The 26,528-nt window shown below is 42.4% G+C and overlaps 1 protein-coding gene across 1 annotated transcript in view; it reads right to left on the reverse strand.

Moving 5' to 3' along the window:
* The window catches only part of LOC126471527 (solute carrier family 22 member 7-like), a 211,014-nt gene extending 185,856 nt beyond the window's left edge, over window positions 1-25,158 (reverse strand). Inside the window, exon 1 of the mRNA XM_050099753.1 lies at window positions 25,117-25,158. Coding sequence (XP_049955710.1) covers window positions 25,117-25,128 — 12 coding nt within the window. The 5' untranslated portion in view covers window positions 25,129-25,158. The remainder of the gene's footprint in view (window positions 1-25,116) is intronic.
* Between the last annotated feature and the right edge of the window lie 1,370 nt (window positions 25,159-26,528).

The following is a 26,528-nucleotide window of genomic DNA, read 5'->3' on the forward strand; positions in this document are numbered from 1 at the left end:
GCAGGACTTGAAATTAGAGACGAGTACTTCCACGTGGTGAGTACTGTGTGAGTCTCAAACTGTGTATGGGACAAAAGATAAAGAGAAGTACTCGTCCATGGTATCAGTTGAGGACTCGCGTGTGTGATGAATACGTTCTTAATATTACTTTGCGTGATATGATTCCGTGTGACGCTAGATTCAAACTCTGAGAGAGAAGCAAGGTGAGTCGGCCGTCTATCCAGCAACGCCACTTGGCTTGCATTGCACAGGAAGACGTGCATATATCTCCAGAGTTCATAGTAGGAAAGTAGAATTACGAAGTGGGGCAGTGTCGTGTGAAACTGGGATAAATATTAGCTGAAGTGGGAAAGCTGAAAGTGATAATGTTGTGACTATTCCCTGTGTAGTATTTCATATTGTAGTGTGGTGTTTGTCATGTAATTTGGGTATGTGTGGTTTGCATGGGAGAGTAGCGAGGTAGTTTCAAAAGATTGGTGGGTTATGCTTGTTCCTTCGGTACCGCTTGGTCTGGAGGAAAGTTTCGTGATGATGATTGTGAGAGTCGAAGTGAGAGGTATAATAAAAGATCCACCATCCTATCCAGAAAGTGCACTGTAGCGTTAAATAATTACAAGACCATAAGGTAGAGAATCAGCAATGTTAAGCCATGCCCACTGGGCGGAATTTCTCATGTGTTATTGTTGTAGGTTATAGAATTTGTGTGTTTAGGTCATAGAATTTATCGGAATAAATTGGTGGACTTTTGCTTCGAATTGTATGTTGTCATGATGTCCCGAATGTATAATGTGTGCGCCATTCATATTCAGTGCGGTGGCCACGTGTTGATAAAAGCCATTAAATAAAAGACAAAAAGAAAATGTGGTATTGCCAGTGCGTAGTGACCAGTCAGAGTTCTGTAAATTACTGATAGTCAGATTCGTGTTTCCGTTCGTATTATTCATACAGGAGGATAATTTGTAACTTAACTGAGAGTACGAGAGTTCATATTACTCGATAAATAAGAATGAATCCACTCGCTTGGCAGACCACTCATCTTGCAGGCCTCACTGCTTGATGCCACAGTATGAGCAAGGCATGTGGGTGCCTCTCATAATTTCGACCCTGCCAGGATATTTTTTGCCAGGGTATATTTTGCCAGGATTTTTTGCTGTTAGGGTTTGCTGTTAAGATTTTTTTAATGGAATATATTATGATAGCGCTAAGAAGTAAAATTTTTTGTGTTTGCAATTTCTTTCTGGATTGGTGAGGATCTTTTATTTTTTTATGTAATTAATTGCTATATCGTACAAGGCTGGCAGATCGTTGTACAATTTTTTTTGCGTAATGTCCGTAGTAACTAGGTCGCAGTCGAAAAGTGTAGTCACCATGGAGAATAGCGATTCTGGGGTTAACGTTGCAGTGCAGCAGGAAGTAGGTGTCGACCAAGGGCTAATGAGCGAGAACGGCAAACACTCGGAAGGGGCTGAATTGTTCAGTGGACCGCTGCTAGGTGATCCTTTGAGCAGCGGGCTTTGTTCACAATCGGGGGCTTTTCCCGACGACGCGGGCGAGCCGGGACTAGGTCAGGTATGCAGTGAAAGTGCAGCTACCCTTAGCGAAGCTACGGTTTCTCAGGCGAACGAGGTGAACGCACCGAAAGTAGCAAATGACAATGTGGTACTGCAGTTTTTACAGAGGATGGATAGAGATAATAAGGAAAGATTGGAAGCGATGAATAGAGATAATAAGGAAAGATTGGAAGCGATGGACAGAGATAATAAGGAGAGAGATAGGGAAACTAAGGAAAGATTGGAAGCATATAAGGATAGATTGGAAGCGATTGATGAAGATAATAAGGAAAGATGGGAAGCATATAAGGAAAGATGGGAAGCGTATAAGGAAAGATTGGAAGCGATGGATATAGATAAAAAGGAAAGATTGGAAGTGGTGGATAAAGATAATAAGGAAAGATTGGAGGCAGTGGATAAGGGAAATAAAGAGGCAATGACGAAGTTACACACAGTTATCGATGAGCGTCTGCCCGCAGTTAATAATCGGTTAGATGAGGTGGAGAAGAATCTGGGTGCGTTGAAGCAAGTATGTGACGCCGTGAAAGAAAAAGCCAATAATTTGGAGGTACGAATATTTGCAATGGAGAGTGATACTACTGAACGTAGGGACATGTTGCCGGACGAGCGAATCAAAGAGGTAGTGGTCAGAATGAATACGATTAGTGCAGATGTAGAAAAGCTCAGTATAAGAGGCGAGACGGGCTCTGACAGTACGCAGCGAGAGGCTTATGCCAACCAGGGGGAGATACAATCACTATTACAACTTAAAGAGGCGCAATTAGAAATAAGTAGGAAACATAGGGAAGAACTAGCACAGTTGCAATTAGCGTGCAGTAGCGAAGGTGACACACCACCAGGTAGATTGCAGAGGGAGAGTGAGATAAATTCAAAAAACGAAAATAGGCAGAAAGCGGAAAACGAACTCAGAGAGTTAGAAGAATGGTTGTGTCGGATAAAACAGGTGGCAAACCCAACTGGGTATAGTCCAAGGCTGTCTCAATTTCAAGATTCATTACCTTCATCGTGGGGACTGCCCCTCAAAATGAAGTTTGTGTGTAACCATTTGAGGGGCGAGGCTAGAGCGAAAATGCAGGAAGTTATTAAAGACTGTAGTAGCTATTTAAATGAATTCTGGTCGAAAAGTAAGCAGGACCAGGTTATGCAAAGCATATTGATGATGTCAAATTGTAACGAAGGTGGTATAAGAGATCAAGTGTCGTGCTATCGGGAAATGCTGAGACTAAATAGGTATTTGGATGTGCCATACGAACCTGGGGAGTTCTTTAGGATCTGTATAACGAAGTTCCCAGTGAAATTGCGCAGAGATATAGTGATTGCAGGCAGAGGCTTAGACGATTCTTCGTCATTTCAGCACTTGTTACAGGAACTTGGTAATGAGAGCAACATCGTAAGCGGAGCCACGACTCATAGGTCAGACAGAGTCGAGGATAGGAACGGCAGAAACTATCAGAATGACAGGAGAGTATGGAATCCTGGCATTTCATTCTTGTCATAATGGATTGAAGAGTAGGAGAAACTAACCCAACATATCAGCCCTTGGCATCTTGCCCTAAAACACATGGCGCTGGCACTGAAAATTGTCTATGTAACAGACATACTCTACTGATATGTAGGAATGCAAATACCATACTTCTGATCAGAGAATAAAACACCAGTAATGGCATCTGTTAGGCTGGTCTCTCAGAGCAAAATTTGCAAATTTTTATTTCGAACACTAAAGTAAAAGGACTGTTTCCTCAAAACAAACCAGTTGCTTAAAAAAAAAGTCCAGTTTAATTAGTGCGATTGGACTATTGCAGGTACTTAACACGTAATGTAAAAAGTCAACATTGTGACCGAAGTTTTTAGATTAGCTGCCATCTGATCGGTAGTATATCATTGTCATAGTGACAGTTATGAGGTGCTGCGTATGGATGTTCGGAATCTGGTGTTAGGGAAAGAGGCCACTAGCACCAAAGTTTCTAACACTTGGGCTGTCCCATCTCTCCCAGCTTGTATATTCTCTGCACACATTTAATTTTCATGTAAGCTTAGATTCCTAACTAGCAAATTCTTTACTGTGTATAGTGGACCATTCAGAGTGAGGCGGATTGTCCATGAAAATGCTGTACTGATTGAGACGATCAAGGGAAAACAATCTCGTGGGCTTCATCACATTTCTAACATCAAATTATGGAAAAGTGAAGGATAGATCGAAAGTAGGCAAGTTATGGTAGATAGTCAGTGTATTTATTTGTGGTGTGTAACGTTGTGCAGGGACAAATCGAACATAACAATTTTCAGGCGGGATGTCAGGAAGTATGACGGAATAGACTGGTCGAATGAGTCATGAACAGGAATCGACAGAGTGGTGTATGTACGTATTTTTTGTCATATGAATAAGGATCAAGCAGAAACGACGTGATGATTAATGAGTGGATAAAGATGGTAGATAGAGAAGCGACGTGATAAATAGTAGTGGATAAAGGTGATATTTAAGGAGAGAAGCGACGTGAAGCAGTGTGATTAATAAAGAGAGATTCGACGTGATAAAACAGTGGTAAATAAAGGTGAGTAGAACTAATAATGTGGAGATGTCTTAGAGATATGTTACAGAGAGGCCTGTGTATGCTGCAATCGAGATTGATGCGAATGGCGAAGGAAGACCAGGAAATGATGGAGTAATCGACGGACGGAGAGCCGAAATACGAATGAAGAGATGAGGACAACCGCACAACGTGAAAGGACATAAAGGGAGTATGAGATCCAGATGGTGAACGTTGTGGAATACTGACGTAAGATGTAATATAAGTGTAAATCTAATTCTTACCATAATATTTGCTATATAAAAAAAATAATTTTTGTTGTTGTTGTTGAAGCCTGGTACCAGTATAACTAATCAAAACGGTACTAAGAATGTGTACAGTTATTTTGCAGGATGAATAATTTGTGTATTTTTTTTTCTCAGATGAAATGTCGCAATTCTAAGTTGATATTTAGCAGGATGAATAATCGGTAAAGTGAATGCTGAGGTAAGCCGATGGAGAGAGGTGCCAGAGTGAAAGGACGAATTCGGAGACTGGAAAGCTATCTCCGAAACAGCTTCATGTGTTATGTGGTTGAGTATAAGGGAGCAAAGGTATGGTATGTTGTCGTGAGTGTGGGGGTGTTAAGGTTAGCTGACTTCTAGACCTATTCTGTTAGTGTATTAATGGATTGAATGAGAAGGAAAATGTGATGTCTGGTGAGTGAGAGTCGTAGAGTAGTGTGATCAATGCGCACAGTCCTGTAAATGGGATGCTACCGATCCATAACTAAAACATTATTGTGTTTTATTGTTTGATTGGGATGAACCTCGATGGCAGGTCAGGATCTGACATGTGGATGGTACATACGTGTCCTAGAAATGTTGTTATATATAATAAAGAAGGTAAAATATATAAAGAGATACTAATTTCAGTCTGTCACAAGCACAAAGGTGCATTGTATGTTGTAGATTTAGAGTCACCAGATTCTAAAATGTTTATTGTGTTAGGATGTTAAAGTAGTTTACTATTTAATAACATGTGGTAGGTAATTGTGAGCTGTGTAGATTATTTCTTATTTTTTGTTAGAACACTTTCAAGGGGTATTAATTTCAGTCTGTCACAAGCACAAAGGTTCACTGTATATTGTAGTTTTAGAATCAACAGTTTCTAATATTTTCACTGTGATAGGATGTTAGAGTAATCTACTATTTGATATTGTAATTATGAGCTGTACAGATTGCTTCTTTTTTTTTTTTTTTTACACTTTCATGTTTTGTATGAGGGACGACAGGTACAATCAGTAGCACAAGTATGGGCTGTATAGAGAAAAGGGATAAATGTTGATGTTGTCTGTGTAGAAAACTAGGGTGTATAATTTTATTTTTTTTAGAACAAAGATTCTTTTATTACCAATGTATCTAATAGATCATACATGTAATCAATGAGTATTTAAATAATGTAAGAATATCCTTTTGTCTGTAATGTTGCGAGATGCACGGAAGGGTCTGACTGACTGGGTGTCGTAGCGCTGAGGGGCTACACAGAACACGCCCGTACCACATAAGCCAAGCAGACGTCGGCAACAGAACCGGTGCGCTCCCCACTCCACTGCCGGTCAGGGTACACTCCACGTGCCCACTACAGCAGGTCAACGGCCTGGGGCGACACGCACGTACCACTGGCCATTCATAAGTTCCGCCACCCTTATGACTGGTGAAAGTATCCCGCGGAGGCAACAGCGGGTGGTTTCTTCTGCTCAACGGCGGAGCGACGGCAGAATGAACGATGCGCGGCAGCGTCTGGCGGGCATTTTGTAACAGCAACTATTAACTAGTAGTGGACTGTGGAGCTTGTGAAACAAGATGACTGCTCGTATGTCTCCATAAGGTGGAAAGTGAAGGACTGGTGTTTCCGCGTTGTGAGTGGTGAAAAAGATTTTGTCTTTAGCAGACAGGACAATTGTTTTGTTTTGTCTTGACCACTGAACGGTGGGCTCCACAAACTTTTGGCAGTGACTTGTTAAGTGTGCTTTGTGAATTGCATGTGGGACGCTCGGTGTTCTTGAAGAGGACAGTTGTCGTTTGGTGACTAATTATTGGATGAACGCAAGAAACTAAAGTGGGACATTGACATTTCTTTAATTGGTGTGGGAATAAGTGCTGTTTGTTGGAAATTACGACTTTTAATTACACCATGAACTGAAAGGACAGATCCGTGGGTAATAGTAGTTGTAGGGCAAATTTTGGACGACCAGATTCGTGTGGATGGTACTCTGAGAGTGACTATGACATTTGTGTTTAATGTGAGATACAGTTTATTGTTCAGTGCGTGTTCAAAATGCCGATTTGAGTGACTTAAAGACTTTCATCCGGGTAACCATGGGAGAGCTTTGACACCGAGACAGTGTTCCTAGGGAACCTGTCAGCAACTTTTTTGACCCCAAGAAAATCACAGAATGAAATGATTCCGTGTGACTCGCAAGATAGGGAATAATGTATTTGTAAATGTGTAAATGTTTTTTTTCATATGTTTCATTCCTGAAGGGACAGCAAGTGTAATTGTATTTCATTAACATTTGTGTTTAGAATAGTTAGTGTTTGTTTTTTGTTTGTTCTGGGTTATCAATTTCACGTAGCATGTTTATTAGAATATTTGGTACAATGATGCTTTAATTATTAGCCAGTGGCGTAATACTAACGTAGCGGCTCTTGTTGCATTGGTCAGTAAGGTTGTCACAGGGGACAAGAGTTTGCATTGCACAACAAATATCGGAATTAACTGATGTATTTTGATGTCGTGCACAGTAATAATCTCGTTGGTGTGTTGACTGAAGCCACTTATTTGCATTATCACAGTGGTGATATTTCACATTAAAGTGTAACGAAGGCTAGTCAAAATGCAAGTTCTTGTCGTCCAAATGTGTAACAACAGAGAAATGAGCAGTAGAGTAAGATACGAGAGCTACTGGTGGATTCAAGCACTTATTGCTAAATTATTTACTGCGTGTATTGATCAAAGTTGATGGACTGACTGGCTCAGCAGCAGGTATTTGTACTGGTGGACAAGGATAAGGTTAAACTCACAGTCGAGTAGTAGTGGCAATTGCTTAGGTGATGATAGTTAATGAGGTATGACATGATGTCTTAGACGAACTATATTACGTAACCAGTATGTAACTTGTGGTATATTTAATTGTTTTTCTTCTCAGTTTTATTTCTCTGTAGGTTTGATGTATATTTTAGAGTAATGGTATGGAGCCTGACATTCTACATGTAACTAGTGTACGCAATGTTTTTCTTTTGTTGATTTTGTTTTGTATTTAGACTTTGCTGTGTAAAGGGTTTTACCCCGCAATTTATGAATGTCAGATTACTTGCTCTGTGTTTGGACGATGAGCTATTTAAAATTTCATGAGTACAATTAGTATTTTTTATTTGTTTTAGAATTATTGAAGTTTGGTTTACTCCTAAAAATAACGGAGATCCCGGTAACTAAGCCAATTTTTATCTCACCATTATTTTTTATTTGTATGATGTGATGTTTTATTTGTCATTTGGATTGTTGTAAATATGTATGTGTACGTTACTCCGGATTGTGGAGAGTACAATAAAGCAACAACTGTGTCAATAATTTGGTAAAGTAACAGCATTTGGTCGTCTATTTGAGGTCACCAGGGGCTAAGGTCTCCTCCTGGTTATTTTGATGACTTGCTACGTTTGTTCTAATACAGTTTTCTTAAAAAAATGTTCGGAACTACCCTCACATTGCAAGGATAGTACCGTGCCATTTTTTTCTGCATGGGTAGCCGGTGGTGAAAAGGTACAGTACCGCCCGACATTGGAAATAGGTACAACATACTTCAATATTTTTGTCAGAACAACACTTTTTTTGGTAAAATAACTCAATTTCAGTTAATACAGCGAAGCCGGACACCAGTGTGGGAAAGAATGACAATTTATTTATTTAATTGATCACATGTGCACTCCCACAAAGTAAATCCATACATCCAGTTTGGTGAGATCTGTGAAATGAATGAATGTATGGTCATCTGCTAACCGCAGATAGTGAATGTGAATATATAATCATCTTTGAGTCGATCCTTTGGCCACCTTTGGTGGGACCAAAGAGATGAAATTTACCTGAGCTTTGAGCGCCTGAAATGTGGCTGACCAATACGGTAGCAAGGTGCTCCCCCACTTCAGCAGAGGTGCAAGAGGACCTCAAGAACGGCCATGTTTCAGCACTCTGCCGCTGGATCTTGTGCTGTTAAGACCTGTCTTAGTTGTGCTCCGTAAAGACAAAAGAGTGGAGACATGGTATGCATGTGGAATATTTAAGAGTAGTTTGAAATAATAATTTCTCTATTTCAGGAACTTTTGTGGGGAGAATTAAATGTCAGCGGGTAATATTAATGGGATCATAGTAATCTTCGGAAGTGACAAACGGTCACAATGAAACCACGTGTAGCAATAAGTTGAAATACTTCCGTGTGCTTAAGTTAAGCTGAATTACTAGCGTGTGTACAATAAGTTGAAATATTTAAGAAATAGCGTGTGTACCATAAGTTGAAATATTTAAGAAATGGCGTGTGCAGGACATGAAAATAGAGACGAGTACTTCCACGTGGTGAGTACTGTGTGAGTCTCAAACTGTGTATGAGACAAAAGATAAAGAGAAGTACTCGTCCATGGTATCAGTTGAGGACTCGCGTGTGTGATGAATACGTTCTTAATATTACTTTGCGTGATATGATTCCGTGTGACGCTAGATTCAAACTCTGAGAGAGAAGCAAGGTGAGTCGGCCGTCTATCCAGCAACGCCACTTGGCTTGCATTGCACAGGAAGACGCGCATATATCTCCAGAGTTCATAGTAGGAAAGTAGAATTACGAAGTGGGGCAGTGTCGTGTGAAACTGGGATAAATATTAGTTGAAGTGCGAAAGCTGAAAGTGATAATGTTGTGACTATTCCCTGTGTAGTATTTCATATTGTAGTGTGGTGTATGTCATGTAATTTGGGTATGTGTGGTTTGCATGGGAGCGAGGCAGCGAGGTAGTTTCAAAAGATTAGTGGGTTATGCTTATTCCTTCAGTACCGCTCGGTCTGGAGGAAAGTTTCGTGATGATGATTGTGAGAGTCGAAGTGAGAGGTATAATAAAAGATCCACCATCCTATCCAGAAAGTGCACTGTAGCGTTAAATAATTACGAGACCATAAGGTAGAGAATCAGCAATGTTAAGCCATGCCCACTGGGCGGAATTTCTCATGTGTTATTGTCGTAGGTTATAGAATTTGTGTGTTTAGGTTATAGAATTTATCGGAATAAATAAGTTAGTGAAAAAAAAAGATTGGTGGACTTTTCCTTCGAATTGTATGTTGTCATGATGTCCCGAATTTATAATGTGTGCGCCATTCATATTCAGTGCGGTGGCCACGTGTTGATAAAAGCCGTTAAACAAAAGACAAGAAGAAAATGTTGTATTGCCAGTGCATAGTGAACAGAGTTCTGTAAATTACTGATAGTCAGATGCGTGTTTCCATTGCGTATTATTCATACAGGAGGATAATTTGTAACTTAACTGAGAGTACGAGAGTTCATATTACTCGATAAATAAGAATGAATCCACTCGCTTGGCAGACCACTCATCTTGCAGGCCTGACTGATTGATGCCACAGTATGAGCAAGGCATGTGGGTGCCTCTCAATATCATCCGATGACTTTTTTGGCACAACCATCGTGGCTCCCCCGCCCTTCCCCCCCCCCCCCCCCCCCCCCCCTCTCCCCCTCCATGGACTAGTGATCCCCTCCAAAACTCCATCTGCTAGCTGTTGATCAATGAATTGTTTCAACACTGACTGCAAATATTGTGATATGTGACAATGTTTATGACGTCTGGGTGACTCATTTCCTGTAGAGATATGCTGTTCTGCTCCAGATGTCGCTGGAAAAGGCCCGTAAGGAAAATTAAATCCTCAAACTCAAACAGTAATTTCTCAATTTCCAATCTGTCTGTAGATTTATGATACTCTACGTATTACAAGATGCAGCGTTATTAGTGGTTTGCATATTGTCCTGGTGCACATTGACTGAGTCCCATCTCCATCATCCAGCATATTCAAATTATGTATCAACAATCCTTTGGCCAGCTCTACTCCATAGGGTCCAAAATTATTCTAATTCATGGGTACAACTTTCCTGCCCAACCTCTCCTGTATGTGTACAATGCTTCGCCTTAAAAAACTTGGTGTGTCTGATACATCATTTCCTGTAAGTGCCAGGCACAATGCATCAACAGGCCACTCCAGTTCCACATTTACCCAGACCAACTTTCTGGTACCTTTCAGCACAATAACATGCATATTAATCCCTAGTGTTGTTGACTGTATTTCAAGTGGTTAAAACCTAAGACTGATGCACCTTGCAACAGTACTTCACTAGCGACAGCCTACCCTAGCTGGACTGTTCTCCTTCTAAGTTCAACTAAACTAAGATCAGTTTTGGTATGCTGTGTTATCAGAAAGACAAACCTTAAGATCACACAGTAGTCTTCACTTACCTGGAGCACAACTTCTATGTATTGCTTAAAACGCTGTACTCCAGCCTGAACCCATAGAATTCACATCACTGTTTCCAAGTCCGCATAAGCTATAGCATGGAGGGTTCAATCGCCACTGACCGATGAGATCCATACTTACTACCGACACATGCACGCTGTGTCTAATAAAAACTTTCTTCCCTGCACTACTTCCATGATACTAGGTTAGGTTAGGTTAATGGTTAACGTCCCGTCGACAACGAGGTCATTAGAGACGGAGCGCAAGCTCGGGTTAGGAAAGGATTGGGAAGGAAATCGGCAGTGCCCTTTCAAAGGAACCATCACGGCATTTGCCTGAAACGATTTAGGGAAATCACGGAAAACCTAAATCAGGATGGCAGGAGACGGGATTGAACCGTCGTCCTCCCGAATGCGAGTCCAGCGCCACCTCGCTCGGTTCCATGATACTAGATTCAATTTCTGCATCCATACTTCTTGCACCGAAATTTACCAGGAAACCTGTGCGGTAGACCGGCGGTTCCTTCTTGCATTGAAGACCTGCCTATTTGTCTCTTGCTTCTCTCATGGTTCCTACAATTGTGTTGGTGGTGTCCCACCACATGACATTTACTACACTGAGATTGGCAATATTGACTCTGCACAAGTCCCATCCTACCACACCTGTAGCACCTCACGTTAGAGGAAACCACTCCCCTCTTACCCCACATGCCTGTTGCTACATCAGTTTCTTCAAAATCTGTAGCTAATCTGATCAGAGAGCACAACTCCTTTGTGGTACCCATTCTCAGCATTCTTGATATTTAAGGGTACAAGCCTTTCAAAAATGTGTCCATTGCCCTCTGTTTCGTTTCCCGCAATATGATTTTATTTGCCTCGTCTGTCTACCCTAATTCATATGCTATCACATTCACCTTACGTATCCTGCCTGCCATTGACTCATTACATTTCTTCGACAGACTACTCAATCGTTCGTGAAGAACCTCACTTTGCTTCTTATACCTTTGTAGTGGGTCTTGTTTCAGTTCATCAAATGTTTGCACAGCTCTTAGCCTCTCTGTACATCTAACTTACGTTTTGCCTTCCCCTACGAACCGTAACTTGGCCACCTGCCTTAACTGATTCTGCGACCATTCCCCAGTTCTGGCTATTAATTGCAAATCATCCAAAAACGGCATTATGTCGTCAGTCAACTTTCTAGAGAGGAGTGTGATCAAGCTGACGGTGGCTGGATCTAGTAAAGAACTAGGCTGCACATCTAATTCTAACTGTTCCTTCCTAGTTGCAAGCTTGTTAAATAAGTCCATTTTATACACTCTCAATTGTGCTCCTTAACCAATGCTTGAACTGCCTTCCAAACAACGACATCCTGCGTCTGAGACTCCGTCATTGTGAAAGCTTCATCTTCAATACACACTAAGTAACACAGAACACACGTGCAACAGTTTGTATGTCACAATACAGCATTTACATCTTATTATCAGTCATCATGACTCTGTGAATTGACTAGCCACATGCCTGTACTACGACAGAGAACACAAATTACCGATACTGATCCCCTATATGGTGCAGAATGGTCTTAGTAAGTTACACTGAGCGCGTCTCACTGGTTATAAATAATCCTTCGTATTACTGTATAAGCACTACTCTCAAATTTCTGTGAATCTCCCGCTTAGACACCACATGCTCCACACAAAAAACATGGAAAACCACCACAGAAACCAATAGTCTGCTAACTCATTCTACTGTGAGACGAAACTGCGTGCTGTGGTTGCAAAGCAGTGCTGTGTGGAGGCCGATGGTCCTAGCACCAACTGCCAGACTAGGTACACTGATAACAAACTGCTTTTGGCACCAGTTTGTCGCGACCCAATGTGAGTGGGGTCAGTACAGTATAGAGATGGTGCATTGGCAAGGTGTTGAGGTAATGATGCTGGCCAGTGGTGGCTGGGAAATCTCGGCTGCAAGGAAAAGGAATTTTAATCAGTATTGCACTACAGTGATTTAAGTGCTGTGAAACCATGAACATGACTCCCCATGTAGGCTCATGGTCTGCCGGCTGCACTGTCAGCTGCAGCAGGCTGGGGCAGTGTGCTGGACATATGACGTCCTCATCCTGCTTTACTGGCACTGTTTGCTTCAACAAGCAGATTGTGCCCCAGTTAGCACTGTGTGGCCCTGAGCAAGAAGTGCTTGCAACGTGAACGTCTGCCTTGTAGAGGTCCACAGCTACCGCCAGAGAATCTTGCCCCAGTGCTGGTGGATGGCAATAGTGTCGCCCTGGTCGTGAACTCCTGTCCCCCAAGGTTGCAGTTTGGCTGTTGGCATAGAGACTGCAGACAGGTCATTCACTGTGTTGCTCCAGGTCCACAGGTACGGTCTGATGCAGATGGCATGGCTGCCCAGACTGGCGGCAGCAGCTCGTTGACCCATAATGTGGTGTAGACTTGCACGATACTGGTGTCGTGGAGGGTGGTGCAAGACTGCACATAACTGTACTAGAATCAAAAAGTATTGATAGTCGATAATAGCAAGTTTGTTGTTCCGATACGTTGCTTCCAGGCACACACAGATGAACGGCTACGTGGCCCAGTTGTGTGGGAAACTCCCCTCGGGTCCGTTCATAGTCGCATTGGTTTTCTTCGATATCGCCAACACTGTGCAGCTCGGTCTGGCTGCCTTGAAGTAGACTAACAGGCTCGTTCATGAAATCGCGTAGCAGCGTCTCTGTGACTCCCTGCTCCCCTCGCATACTTCTGGAATGGAGTTACTTTTCTCACAGTAATGTCCAAAATTAGCAACAGTTTTATAGATTAATATCGGAAAATTATAAAGTTAGCAAACTAAGCCTTAAATCTAATCTAAAATCATTTCTCCTGGCCGGCTGGGGTGGCCGAGCGGTTCTAGGCGCTACCGTCTGGAACCGCGCGACCACTACGGTCGCAGGTTCGAATCCTGCCTCTAGCATGGATGTGTGTGATGTCCTTAGGTTAGTTAGGTTTAAGTAGTTCTAAGTTCTAGGGGACTGATGACCTCAGAAGTTAAGTCCCATAGTGCTCAGAACCATTTCTCCTGAATGGCTGTTTCTATTCCATGGAAAGATTTTTATTTAAAAACTGGTAGCTGTAAACAATTGTTTTTAAGGATAGTTGCACGATTATGTCTAAAAAATGTGTTCATCAACGGTAATCAAATCGCTTATAAACATCCTATAAACTGATTCGTCCCATATCATTTCGATTAAAGAATAGTTCATATTTTCTATGGAACACGTAGCAACTTAACTTACTAACCTGCATGTTTACTCAGGAAGAAATACTTGTACTAGGGGCACGTGGAGCAAGGCGCATATATTATGACTTATCGTTTTACGACAGGTTGACAAGTAAATGACAATGTTCTATGTAACATGCAGCTAAGTAACAAACTAAATTGCAGGTTTACTCACGAAGAAACACTTGAGCTAGTGGCACGTGGAGCGATGCATAGTTATTACGTGACATGTTGTTTTACGACAAGTTGGTAAGGAGTAACAATGTTTACCACAAGCGAAATGGCAATATTAGATAAGTGTCGATTTATTAAAGGAGGAAGACAATATTTGCATTACAGAAACTGTTAGTGCTGCGATAAAAGGAAATTAGAAGGTACAATCGTTGGAGTATTAGTTGACAATGGTACAGAATTTCAGCAGTAAATTAGAGCTACTAACAATCTTTCTAAATGAGGAAAGACAAAGCACCAGTGCCTGTCTCGGGCTTAAAGATATTTGCAGCAACAAGAAAACTGTCCCGACTCATACAGGATTGCGTTTTGTCGTCTTTTAGGATCGACACAATGCAAACAAACGACCAATACTTCGTCAACCCTTGCCCAGCGTAAACAATTCACTTGTCACTGACTTCTTTAATGAATATGAAAGTGAATTAAAGTTTATCACAGATCAGTTAGAACTGAAATCAGAAGATCTCGCACCATCTGGTAATATCTTTTGTTGCAGGATCCACAGATGACAAACTATTAGACAAGAACTCTTGGGTATCAGTGGCGGATTTGCATGTAGGCCCACTAGGTATGGACGTAGCAGTGGCACCTTAAGGGAGGCGGCATTTTTGCTCTGTACTCATTTTCACCTTTTATGTTTTAAAATAACTGCACTTACAAACGACAAAAATTTTAATGTTATTAAACAACGTGCTAGTTTAAATAAACCTTAAGAACGAAATTCGACAATACAAGCTTGGAAATATACGTAGTTTGTCTCTTACACAGAAGATTACAGCAACCAGCCACTATTAATACTGCTATTTATTTAAGTAAATAGCACCGTTCCCGGTTTCGAAATGGCAAGTTCATCATCAGACGGCTGTTCACATGATTTGCAAGATACACTTCACATAATCGTCATTTTTCGATTTTTATTCTTCCACTGTGGCGAAAAGGAGTTTCGGAAAATGGTGTTTAATGACTTTGCTTTAGTGGCACTGTCATCAGTGACTTCACCGTTCTTCCCGCGCAGTGAAGCTATTGATTGTGTCTTGCCACTGGTGCGCTTTACGTATGACCAGAATCTCTTTAGGTTTTCTGCCAGATTTCGAGACAGAGTTTCGTTGTGGAAATTATTGAAAGCATCTCGCATTGAAGTACGCACTATATTTCGAACGTCTGCAAAACTTTGTCGGTATTGGGGATTTTGCGTTCTTTTAAATTTGGCATGCTTTTTTCGCTACTTCTGCAACAGCGATCTGTCCCGTTTTGTGTAGGGATCAGGACCATCACTTATTAATTTATGTGGTACATATCTCTCAATTGCTGTCGATACTGTCTCTTTGAAATCATTCCACAACTTTTCTACGCTTACATCATAAGATGGGAAGGAGATCAGGCTGTCTCTTAAAAAGGTGTTAAGAGCATTTTATCAGTTTTTTTTAATAGATATGCTTTGCGTTCCTTTTTGATGGCTGTAGGAGTTACAGTATTCAGCCTAGCAGCTACTGCCTTGTGGTCGCTAATCCCTGTATTCGTCACGATACTCGCTATTTGTTGCTAAGACCTCAAGTACGCTTTCGCAACCATTTACGCTTCGAGTGGGCTCATGAACTAATTGTTCAAAAAATTTTCTGAGAAAGCATTCAGTACAATTTCGGATGACGTTTTATGCCTGCCGCCGGCTTTAAACGTATAATTTTTCCAGCATATCGAGACAAAAGTTAAAAGTGAAGAAAAGCAAATTGTTCCTGATTTCGAGTCTCACAAAGAGAAATAACCTCGTTCGTGATGATCTTGCAGAATGGTGTGTCAGTCAATCAACAATCGACATCCTCTTACAATGAGGCACTAATCAAAATTGTACCAGTGATTTCTCTAATTTCAGGAAGATCAATAACCAGATATTTGAACAAAAATGTGTTTTACTGTAAGCTTTGAAATGGTGAATCAACTTTGCGTGACACTCCTGTAGTACCGGTGCTGTTTTTTGGGCGCCATGTAAATTGTTCGGAGGTAAGGCCGTGTTTGCTACTATGGATTGGAAAAATATTTCTAATATTTTCATCATGAGAATTCACTTGAACACAAAATTCTTAGTTATCACTCTTAACAAGAAAAAAAGTCATTTGGAACAATACATACCCATTTCGAGTCATATGTTGAGACAGAAAAAATGTACTGGCACACTGTGTTGAAAAGGGTGTTTGCAGTAGTTCAGAAGCTAGCAAATCGTGGACTTCCCCTACGTGGACGCATTGAAAGATTCCATTCATTACATAACGGTGAATTTATGATGTTTCTTGAACTTATAGCCGAGTTTGATCCTTATCTCGCAGAACACATTGAACGATATGGAAATCCAGGGCAGGGACATACAAGTTCTCTCTCTTCAACAATCTGTGATGAAATAACAGAGCTTCTTTCTGAACGAAAAAAAAAAGAATTATCGTAAGTGAAGTAAAACAGGCCAAATATTTCTCTATAATAGTTGATTCTACTGCAGACATTTCAACCATTGAGCCGGCCGGAGTGGCCGTGCGGTTCTGGGCGCTACAGTCTGGAACCGAGCGGCCGCTACGATCGCAGGTTCGAATCCTGCCGCGGGCATGGATGTGTGTGATGTCCTTAGGTTAGTTAGGTTTAAGTAGTTCTAAGTTCTAGGGGACTGATGACCTCAGAAGTTGAGTCTCATAGTGCTCAGATCCATTTGAACCTTTTTTTTTTTTTGGTCCATTGATCGTAGCCGGGCCAAATATCGCACGAAATAAGCGTCAAACGAATAAACTACAAACAACGAAACTTGTTTAGCTTCAAGGGGGAAACCAGATGGCGCTATGGTCGGCCCGCCAGATGGCGCTGCCATAGGTCAAACGGATATCAACTGCGTTTTTTTTTTTTAATTAGGAACCCCCATATTTTGTTACATATTCGTGTAGTACGTAAAGAAATATGAATGTTTTAGTTGGACCAATTTCACTTTGTAATAGATGGCGCTGTAATAGTCACAAACATATGGCTCACAATTTTAGACGAACAGTTGGTAACAGGTAGGTTTTCTAAATTAAAATACAGAACGTAGGTACGTTTGAACATTTTATTTCGGTTGTTCCAACATTTTTGAGATTCCCAATCCTCGCGCAATTTGTCTGCTACTGATGTGCGGATTAGCCGCGACAGCAGCTAAAACACCTACTTGGGCATCATCATTTGTTGCAGGTCGTGGATGACGTTTCACATGTGGCTGAACACTTCCCGTTTCCTTAAATAACGTAACTATCCGGCGAACGGTCCGGACACTTGGATGATGTCGTCCAGGATACCGAGCAGCATACATAGCATACGCCCGTTAGGCATTTTGATCACAATAGCCATAGATCAACACAATATCGCCTTTTGACCTTTTCCGCAATTGGTAAACGGTCAATTTTAACACGGGTAATGTATCACGAAGCAAATACCGTCCGCACTGGCGGAATGTTACGTGATACCACGTACTTATACGTTTGTGACTATTACAGCGCCTTCTACCACAAACCGAAAAAAGTGGTCCAACTAAAACATTCATATTTCTTTACGTACTACATGAATATGTAACAAAAAATGGGGGTTCCTATTTTTAAAAAATGCAGTTGATATCCGTTTGACCTATGGCAGCGCCATCTGGCGGGCCAACCATAGCGCCATATATATTAAGATATGTGAACGAGAATGCTGAATCTGTTGAACGTTTTCTTCTGTTATTACCAAACCCAGAACAAAAGTCCGAAAACTTAGCTGAGGCCGTGCTAAAAGTTATGTCTACAAATTCCATTGATATTACTGACTGTAGTGGCCAGTAATATGACAACGCAAGCAGTATGTCAGGAACCTACACTGGTTTGCAGGCACGCATTAAACAACGAAATCCTAAAGCGCATTATGTGTCTTGTGCAGCACATTTTTTGAATTTAGTGGGCACTTGAGCTGCAAGCTGTTACGGGAAGTATGTTCATCTTTCAATAAAATGCAAAATCTTTGTAATTTTTTCTCTGCTTCTACACAGCGCTGGCATAAACTTCTTTCTTTCATGAAACTGGGAAGCAATATGGTAAAAGTTTATCAAAACGAAGTTGGTCAGCGAGAGAGGAAGCGTGTGTAAGTCTATATGAAAACTGGGTGGGCGTTATCAATGCCCTCACACATATTGCCAATAATACGTTTGAAAAACCACTTGTGCGTATTCTTGGCGTCTCCTGAAATGTATAGTTGTCGCAGAAATATACGTTATCGGAGAGTACGCTCAGATGAAAAAGTGTTAATAAATAACGTAGTTCAGTTCTGTCGATAAATACGTAGAAGTTTTCCTAAATCCGTTAGAAAGAGCTGTGGTGAGAGCAGTAGCTGCAGTACACAACTGTTCAGCCCTTACATAGATTAAAGGTACTGTGTACACTTATTATGCAGCATCTAGCTACACAGACCCTAATGCTTTACACGTTATCTATTAGATTATAAAACAAATTTAATTTTTCCACACTAGTCTGTAAAATTATGTAATAGCAAATCTAGTTCTGTGTCTGTTCGACTGTATTTAGTTATTAGTTCGTGCACCGAAATCTCTATTTCATTTTCATTTCTTACGCTTTCCTATAGATTCACGTGTTAATACCGAACGTGATTTATTTATCTGATACACATTCTAGCTATTAGATCGTAAAACGACAGTTTAATTTTCTTTTTGAACACATTTCTGTCTTCCCCCATGAACCATGGACCTTGCCGTTGGTGGGGAGGCTCGCGTGCCTCAGCGATACAGATGGCCGTACCGTAGGTGCAACCACAACGGAGGGGTATCTGTTGAGAGGCCAGACAAACATGTGGTTCCTGAAGAGGGGCAGCAGCCTTTTCAGTAGTTGCAGGGGCAACAGTCTGGATGATTGACTGATCTGGCCTTGTAACATTAACCAAAACGGCCTTGCTGTGCTGGTACTGCGAACGGCTGAAAGCAAGGGGAAACTACAGCCGTAATTTTTCCCGAGGACATGCAGCTTTACTGTATGATTAAATGATGATAGCGTCCTCTTGGGTAAAATATTCCGGAGGTAAAATAGTCCCCCATTCGGATCTCCGGGCGGGGACTACTCAAGAGGACGTCGTTATCAGGAGAAAGAACACTGGCATTCTACGGATCGGAGCGTGGAATGTCAGATCCCTTAATCGGGCAGGTCGGTTAGAAAATTTAAAAAGGGAAATGGATAGGTTAAAGTTAGATATAGTGGGAATTAGTGAATTTCGGTGGCAGGAGGAACTAGACTTTTGGTCAGGTGATTACAGGGTTATAAATACAAAATCAAATAGGGGTAATGCAGGAGTAGGTTTAATAATGAATAAAAAAATCGGAGTGCGGGTTAGCTACTACAAACAGCATAGTGAAGGCATTATTATGGCCAAGATAGACACAAAGCCCATGCCTACTACAGTATTACAAGTTTATATGCCAACTAGCTCTGCAGATGATGAAGAAATTGATGAAATATATGACGAGATAAAAGAAATTATTCAGGTAGTGAAGGGAGACGAAAATTTAATAGTCATGGGTGACTGGAATTCGTCTGTAGGAAAAGGGAGAGAAGGAAACATAGTAGGTGAATATGGATTGGGGGGAAGAAATGAAAGAGGAAGCCGCCTTGTAGAATTTTGCACAGAGCATAACTTAATCATAGCTAACACTTGGTTCAAGAATCATAAAAGAAGGTTGTATACCTGGAAGAATCCTGGAGATACTAATAGGTATCAGATAGATTATGTAATGGTAAGACAGAGATTTAGGAACCAGGTTTTAAATTGTAAGACATTTCCAGGGGCAGATGTGGATTCTGACCACAATCTATTGGTTATGAACTGCAGATTGAAACTGAAGAAACTGCAAAAAGGTGGGAATTTAAGGAGATGGGACCTGGATAAACTGAAAGAACCAGAGGTTGTAGAGAGTTTCAGGGAGAGCATAAGGGAACAATTGACAGGAATGGGGGAAAGAAATACAGTAGAAGAAGAATGGGTAGCTCTGAGGGATGAAGTAGTGAAGGCAGCAGAGGATCAAGTAGGTAAAAAGACGAGGGCTAATAGAAATCCTTGGGTAACAGAAGAAATATTGAATTTAATTGATGAAAGGAGAAAATATAAAAATGCAGTAAATGAAGCAGGCAAAAGGGAATACAAACGTCTCAAAAACAAGATCGACAGAAAGTGCAAAATGGCTAAGCAGGGATGGCTAGAGGACAAATGTAAGGATGTAGAGGCTTGTCTCACTAGGGGTAAGATAGATATTGCCTACAGGAAAATTAAAGAGACTTTTGGAGAGAAGAGAACCACTTGTATGAATATCAAGAGCTCAGATGGCAACCCAGTTCTAAGCAAAGAAGGGAAGGCAGAAAGGTGGAAGGAGTATATAGAGGGTTTATACAAGGGCGATGTACTTGAGGACAATATTATGGAAATGGAAGAGGATGTAGATGAAGATGAAATGGGAGATAAGATACTGCGTGAAGAGTTTGACAGAGCACTGAAAGACTTGAGTCGAAACAAGGCCCCGGGAGTAGACAACATTCCATTAGAACTACTGATGGCCTTGGGAGAGCCAGTCATGACAAAACTCTACCATCTGGTGAGCAAGATGTATGAGACAGGCGAAATACCCACAGACTTCAAGAAGAATATACACTCCTGGAAATTGAAATAAGAACACCGTGAATTCATTGTCCCAGGAAGGGGAAACTTTATTGACACATTCCTGGGGTCAGATACATCACATGATCACACTGACAGAACCACAGGCACATAGACACAGGCAACAGAGCATGCACAATGTCGGCACTAGTACAGTGTATATCCACCTTTCGCAGCAATGCAGGCTGCTATTCTCCCATGGAGACGATCGTAGAGATGCTGGATGTAGTCCTGTGGAACGGCTTGCCATGCCATTTCCACCTGGCGCCTCAGTTGGACCAGCGTTCGTGCTGGACGTGCAGACCGCGTGAGACGACGCTTCATCCAGTCCCAAACATGCTCAATGGGGGACAGATCCGGAGATCTTGCTGGCCAGTGTAGTTGACTTACACCTTCTAGAGCACGTTGGGTGGCACGGGATACATGCGGACGTGCATTGTCCTGTTGGAACAGCAAGTTCCCTTGCCGGTCTGGGAATGGTAGAACGATGGGTTCGATGACGGTTTGGATGTACCTTGCACTAGTCAGTGTCCCCTCGACGATCACCAGTGGTGTACGGCCAGTGTAGGAGATCGCTCCCCATACCATGATGCCGGGTGTTGGCCCTGTGTGCCTCGGTCGTATGCAGTCCTGATTGTGGCGCTCACCTGCACGGCGCCAAACACGCATACGACCATCATTGGCACCAAGGCAGAAGCGACTCTCATCGCTGAAGACGACACGTCTCCATTCGTCCCTCCATTCACGCCTGTCGCGACACCACTGGAGGCGGGCTGCACGATGTTGGGGCGTGAGCGGAAGACGGCCTAACGGTGTGCGGGACCGTAGCCCAGCTTCATGGAGACGGTTGCGAATGGTCCTCGCCGATACCCCAGGGGCAACAGTGTCCCTAATTTGCTGGGAAGTGGCGGTGCGGTCCCCTACGGCACTGCGTAGGATCCTACGGTCTTGGCGTGCATCCGTGCGTCGCTGCGGTCCGGTCCCAGGTCGACGGGCACGTGCACCTTCCGCCGACCACTGGCGACAACATCGATGTACTGTGGAGACCTCACGCCCCACGTGTTGAGCAATTCGGCGGTACGTCCACCCGGCCTCCCGCATGCCCACTACACGCCCTCGCTCAAAGTCCGTCAACTGCACATACGGTTCACGTCCACGCTGTCGCGGCATGCTACCAGTGTTAAAGACTGCGATGGAGCTCCGTATGCCACGGCAAACTGGCTGACACTGACGGCGGCGGTGCACAAATGCTGCGCAGCTAGCGCCATTCGACGGCCAACACCGCGGTTCCTGGTGTGTCCGCTGTGCCGTGCGTGTGATCATTGCTTGTACAGCCCTCTCGCAGTGTCCGGAGCAAGTATGGTGGGTCTGACGCACCGGTGTCAATGTGTTCTTTTTTCCATTTCCAGGAGTGTAATAATCCCAATACCAAAGAAAGCAGGTGTTGACAGATGTGAAAATTACCGAACTATCAGTTTAATAAGTCACAGCTGCAAAATACTAACGCGAATTCTTTATAGACGAATGGAAAAACTGGTAGAAGCGGACCTCGGGGAAGATCAGTTTGGATTCCGTAGAAATGTTGGAAAACGTGAGGCAATACTAACCTTACGACTTATCTTAGAAGAAAGATTAAGAAAAGGCAAACCTACGTTTCTAGCATTTGTAGACTTAGAGAAAGCTTTTGACAACGTTAACTGGAATACTCTCTTTCAAATTCTGAAGGTGGCAGGGGTAAAATACAGGGAGCGAAAGGCTATTTACAATTTGTACAGAAACCACATGGCAGTTATAAGAGTCGAAGGACATGAAAGGGAAGCAGTGGTTGGGAAAGGAGTGAGACAGGGTTGTAGCCTCTCCCCGATGTTATTCAATCTGTATATTGAGCAAGCAGTAAAGAAAACAAAAGAAAAGTTCGGAGTAGGTATTAAAATTCATGGAGAAGAAGTAAAAACTTTGAGGTTCGCCGATGACATTGTAATTCTGTCAGAGGCAGCAAAGGACTTGGAAGAGCAGTTGAACGGAATGGACAGTGTCTTGAAAGGAAGATATAAGATGAACATCAACAAAAGCAAAACGAGGATAATAGAATGTAGTCAAATTAAATCGGGTGATGCTGAGGGGATTAGATTAGGAAATGAGACACTTAAAGTAGTAAAGGAGTTTTGCTATTTAGGGAGTAAAATAACTGATGATGGTCGAAGTAGAGAGGATATAAAATGTAGACTGGCAATGGCAAGGAAATCGTTTCTGAAGAAGAGAAATTTGTTAACATCGAGTATAGATGTGAGTGCCAGGAAGTCGTTTCTGAAAGTATTTGTATGGAGTGTAGCCATGTATGGAAGTGAAACATGGACGATAACCAGTTTGGACAAGAAGAGAATAGAAGCTTTCGAAATGTGGTGCTACAGAAGAATGCTGAAGACAAGGTGGGTAGATCACGTAACTAATGAGGAGGTATTGAATAGGATTGGGGAGAAGAGAAGTTTGTGGCACAACTTGACTAGAAGAAGGGATCGGTTGGTAGGACATGTTTTGAGGCATCAAGGGATCACAAATTTAGCATTGGAGGGCAGCGTGGAGGGTAAAAATCGTAGAGGAAGACCAAGAGATCAATACACAAAGCAGATTCAGAAGGATGTAGGTTGCAGTAGGTTCTGGGAGATGAAGAAGCTTGCACAGGAGAGAGTAGCATGGAGAGTTGCATCAAACCAGTCTCAGGACTGAAGACCACAACAGCAACAACAACAACAACAACACACATTTCTGTAAAAGCACGAATTAATTTCTAGTGTATGACACGTTCGTTTCAATTTTTAGATCTTAACACAACTTTTTTATTTTCAGTTTCAACGGTTTGGTGTAAAAGAACATATTAAAAGTGATTCTGTAACAAAAATCCGTTGTGTCCTACACGCTGTGCTGCATGTTTAGGCCATCAGAGAAATGTTATTTTCCTTGTGTTCGTTTCTGTTGTCTTTCAACAGAAGAATATGTTAACGAAATGCAGTTTTAAGTTTGCGTTATGTACAGTTCAGGAACCATATTACACTTTGGGCGCGACTAGACTGCTGACGCGTCGTTCATAACAACGAATAGCAGAGTACGGAAACAGCTTACAGCGCTTCCACCCAAAACGGCAATTGTGAAGTGATCAATTAATAGTTATTATTTAAAACATGTTTTTTTGGGGGGCCATATAATATGGTGTGCCTAGGGGATCAAAATTTTTAAATCCGGCACCATTGGGTAGATGTATAAGAGTAATCTTTTTATATAATACAGAGATCGAAAAAGAACGAGTAGATTTTAATTAAGCAGAAGTACAGTTGCCTTACAAAGCCAAGGAAAGGATAACATAATATGTAGATATGAATTATCGAGAATGCCGAAAAAGGGGAAGTCAGATGGAGTATGTATGAAAGGACCCAAGAATCGAGCCACAATGTGAAACTATGCTACGTGTTAATAATGACACACCTTTCCTAAGTGGAACTATGATGTGGAAGGCCGGAAACTTTGTTTCCCATGTCACTATGAGGATGCGTTAATAGATTTCACACACCAAATTCATTGGCGTTATGCTGTGGGTACTTGTACCAAAAAAAATCCAGATGACGACAATGTTTAACAGCTTACACAGATGGGTAAGAAAGTGTGTTTCTGGCTCTGATTAATCTATAATGTACGTACCACTTAGGTACCATATCATGGGCTCATGCAAAATACTGAAGTCAAAAAATGGCTCTGAGCACTATGGGACTTAACATCTGAGGTCATCAGTCCCCCAGAACGTAGAACTACTTAAACCTAACTAACCTAAGGACATCACACACATCCATGCCCGAGGCAGGAAATTTGAGTGTCTCGAACACCCGCGTTACCCGAACTTCAGGCTGAGTGGCTTTCATCTTTTAGGACTGCTTACACAAGCATCTGAATATCGATGAAGAGCAGAAATGCTTTGAGCACGAGTGGCTACATTCACAACCCAAAGAATTCTTCTCATGAGGTATACGTGCACTTCCGAAGTGGTGGAATACGTACGTTACACGGCATGGGGACTACAAGGAAAAATGACATATCTGTAATTTGCTCCATTATCTCATATGCATAATAAACAATTAATGTTTTCATTGGAATCACCCTTTTATTATTATTAAAATCGTATTCATTTGTACCACGTTAAAATTTGGGATGATAGCAATTTTTATTAAGAAATTGAAGAGAACGTCAGGTGGCTGTAATGACCGACGACGAGCAGTGAGAGGAGAGGTGAACACCTACCTGCTGCGACATGGTTGGACGAAGAACTGCACTGGTTTGAGGACAAACAGCATTTCCACAACTAACCTTATCAGCGGCCACGGCTAGCGCGACCAAACCGGTCGGCACTATGTCATAGATAGAGATCCGGTTTTCGTGCACTATCAAATCGTAAAACATGTACGCATTCACACAGTCTCATATCACTAACCCCTCCTACCGCAGTGGCGAAGAAGTCTGTCCTCTGCCTGCAATAAGGCGGATAGCGTAGTCACGGGCTTGTGTCACATTAATACCACTAAACATGCACGAAGAGGTGGCAAAACAAAAATATTCGCTGTCAGAATTCACTTCTAAATCTATATGTATTTTCTTATAAAACAATACGCAAGAACCAATTTCTCTAAATTTTGTTTTCACTTATGATCATTCCATTACGTGACAGATCATTTTTGGACAAAGAAAATGACTTTCTAAGACCCAAGAAGTGACAGGTGCATACTTAAAAGAAGAAATTTCGGGCAGAGTTATCTCACGATGATAGTCTTTTGCATTTTCGCCACAATTTTTTCTTTCTTCGTCAATTTCATACACTCATAATCAAGTTTTGCTCCGATAACTTCGTTCAGCTTAATTTTTTCTGCGACATCCACTTCTCCAATGGATGATTGCAAATACACTCCTGGAAATGGAAAAATGAACACATTGACACCGGTGTGTCAGACCCACCATACTTGCTCCGGACACTGCGAGAGGGCTGTACAAGCAATGATCACACGCACGGCACAGCGGACACACCAGGAACCGCGGTGTTGGCCGTCGAATGGCGCTAGCTGCGCAGCATTTGTGCACCGCCGCCGTCAGTGTCAGCCAGTTTGCCGTGGCATACGGAGCTCCATCGCAGTCTTTAACACTGGTAGCATGCCGCGACAGCGTGGACGTGAACCGTATGTGCAGTTGACGGACTTTGAGCGAGGGCGTATAGTGGGCATGCGGGAGGCCGGGTGGACGTACCGCCGAATTGCTCGACACGTGGGGCGTGAGGTCTCCACAGTACATCGATGTTGTCGCCAGTGGTCGGCGGAAGGTGCACGTGCCCGTCGACCTGGGACCGGACCGCAGCGACGCACGGATGCACGCCAAGACCGTAGGATCCTACGCAGTGCCGTAGGGGACCGCACCGCCACTTCCCAGCAAATTAGGGACACTGTTGCTCCTGGGGTATCGGCGAGGACCATTCGCAACCGTCTCCATGAAGCTGGGCTACGGTCCCGCACACCGTTAGGCCGTCTTCCGCTCACGCCCCAACATCGTGCAGCCCGCCTCCAGTGGTGTCGCGACAGGCGTGAATGGAGGGACGAATGGAGACGTGTCGTCTTCAGCGATGAGAGTCGCTTCTGCCTTGGTGCCAATGATGGTCGTATGCGTGTTTG

This window comes from Schistocerca serialis, chromosome 3, assembly GCF_023864345.2.
Source record: "Schistocerca serialis cubense isolate TAMUIC-IGC-003099 chromosome 3, iqSchSeri2.2, whole genome shotgun sequence".
NCBI lineage: Eukaryota > Metazoa > Arthropoda > Insecta > Orthoptera > Acrididae > Schistocerca > Schistocerca serialis.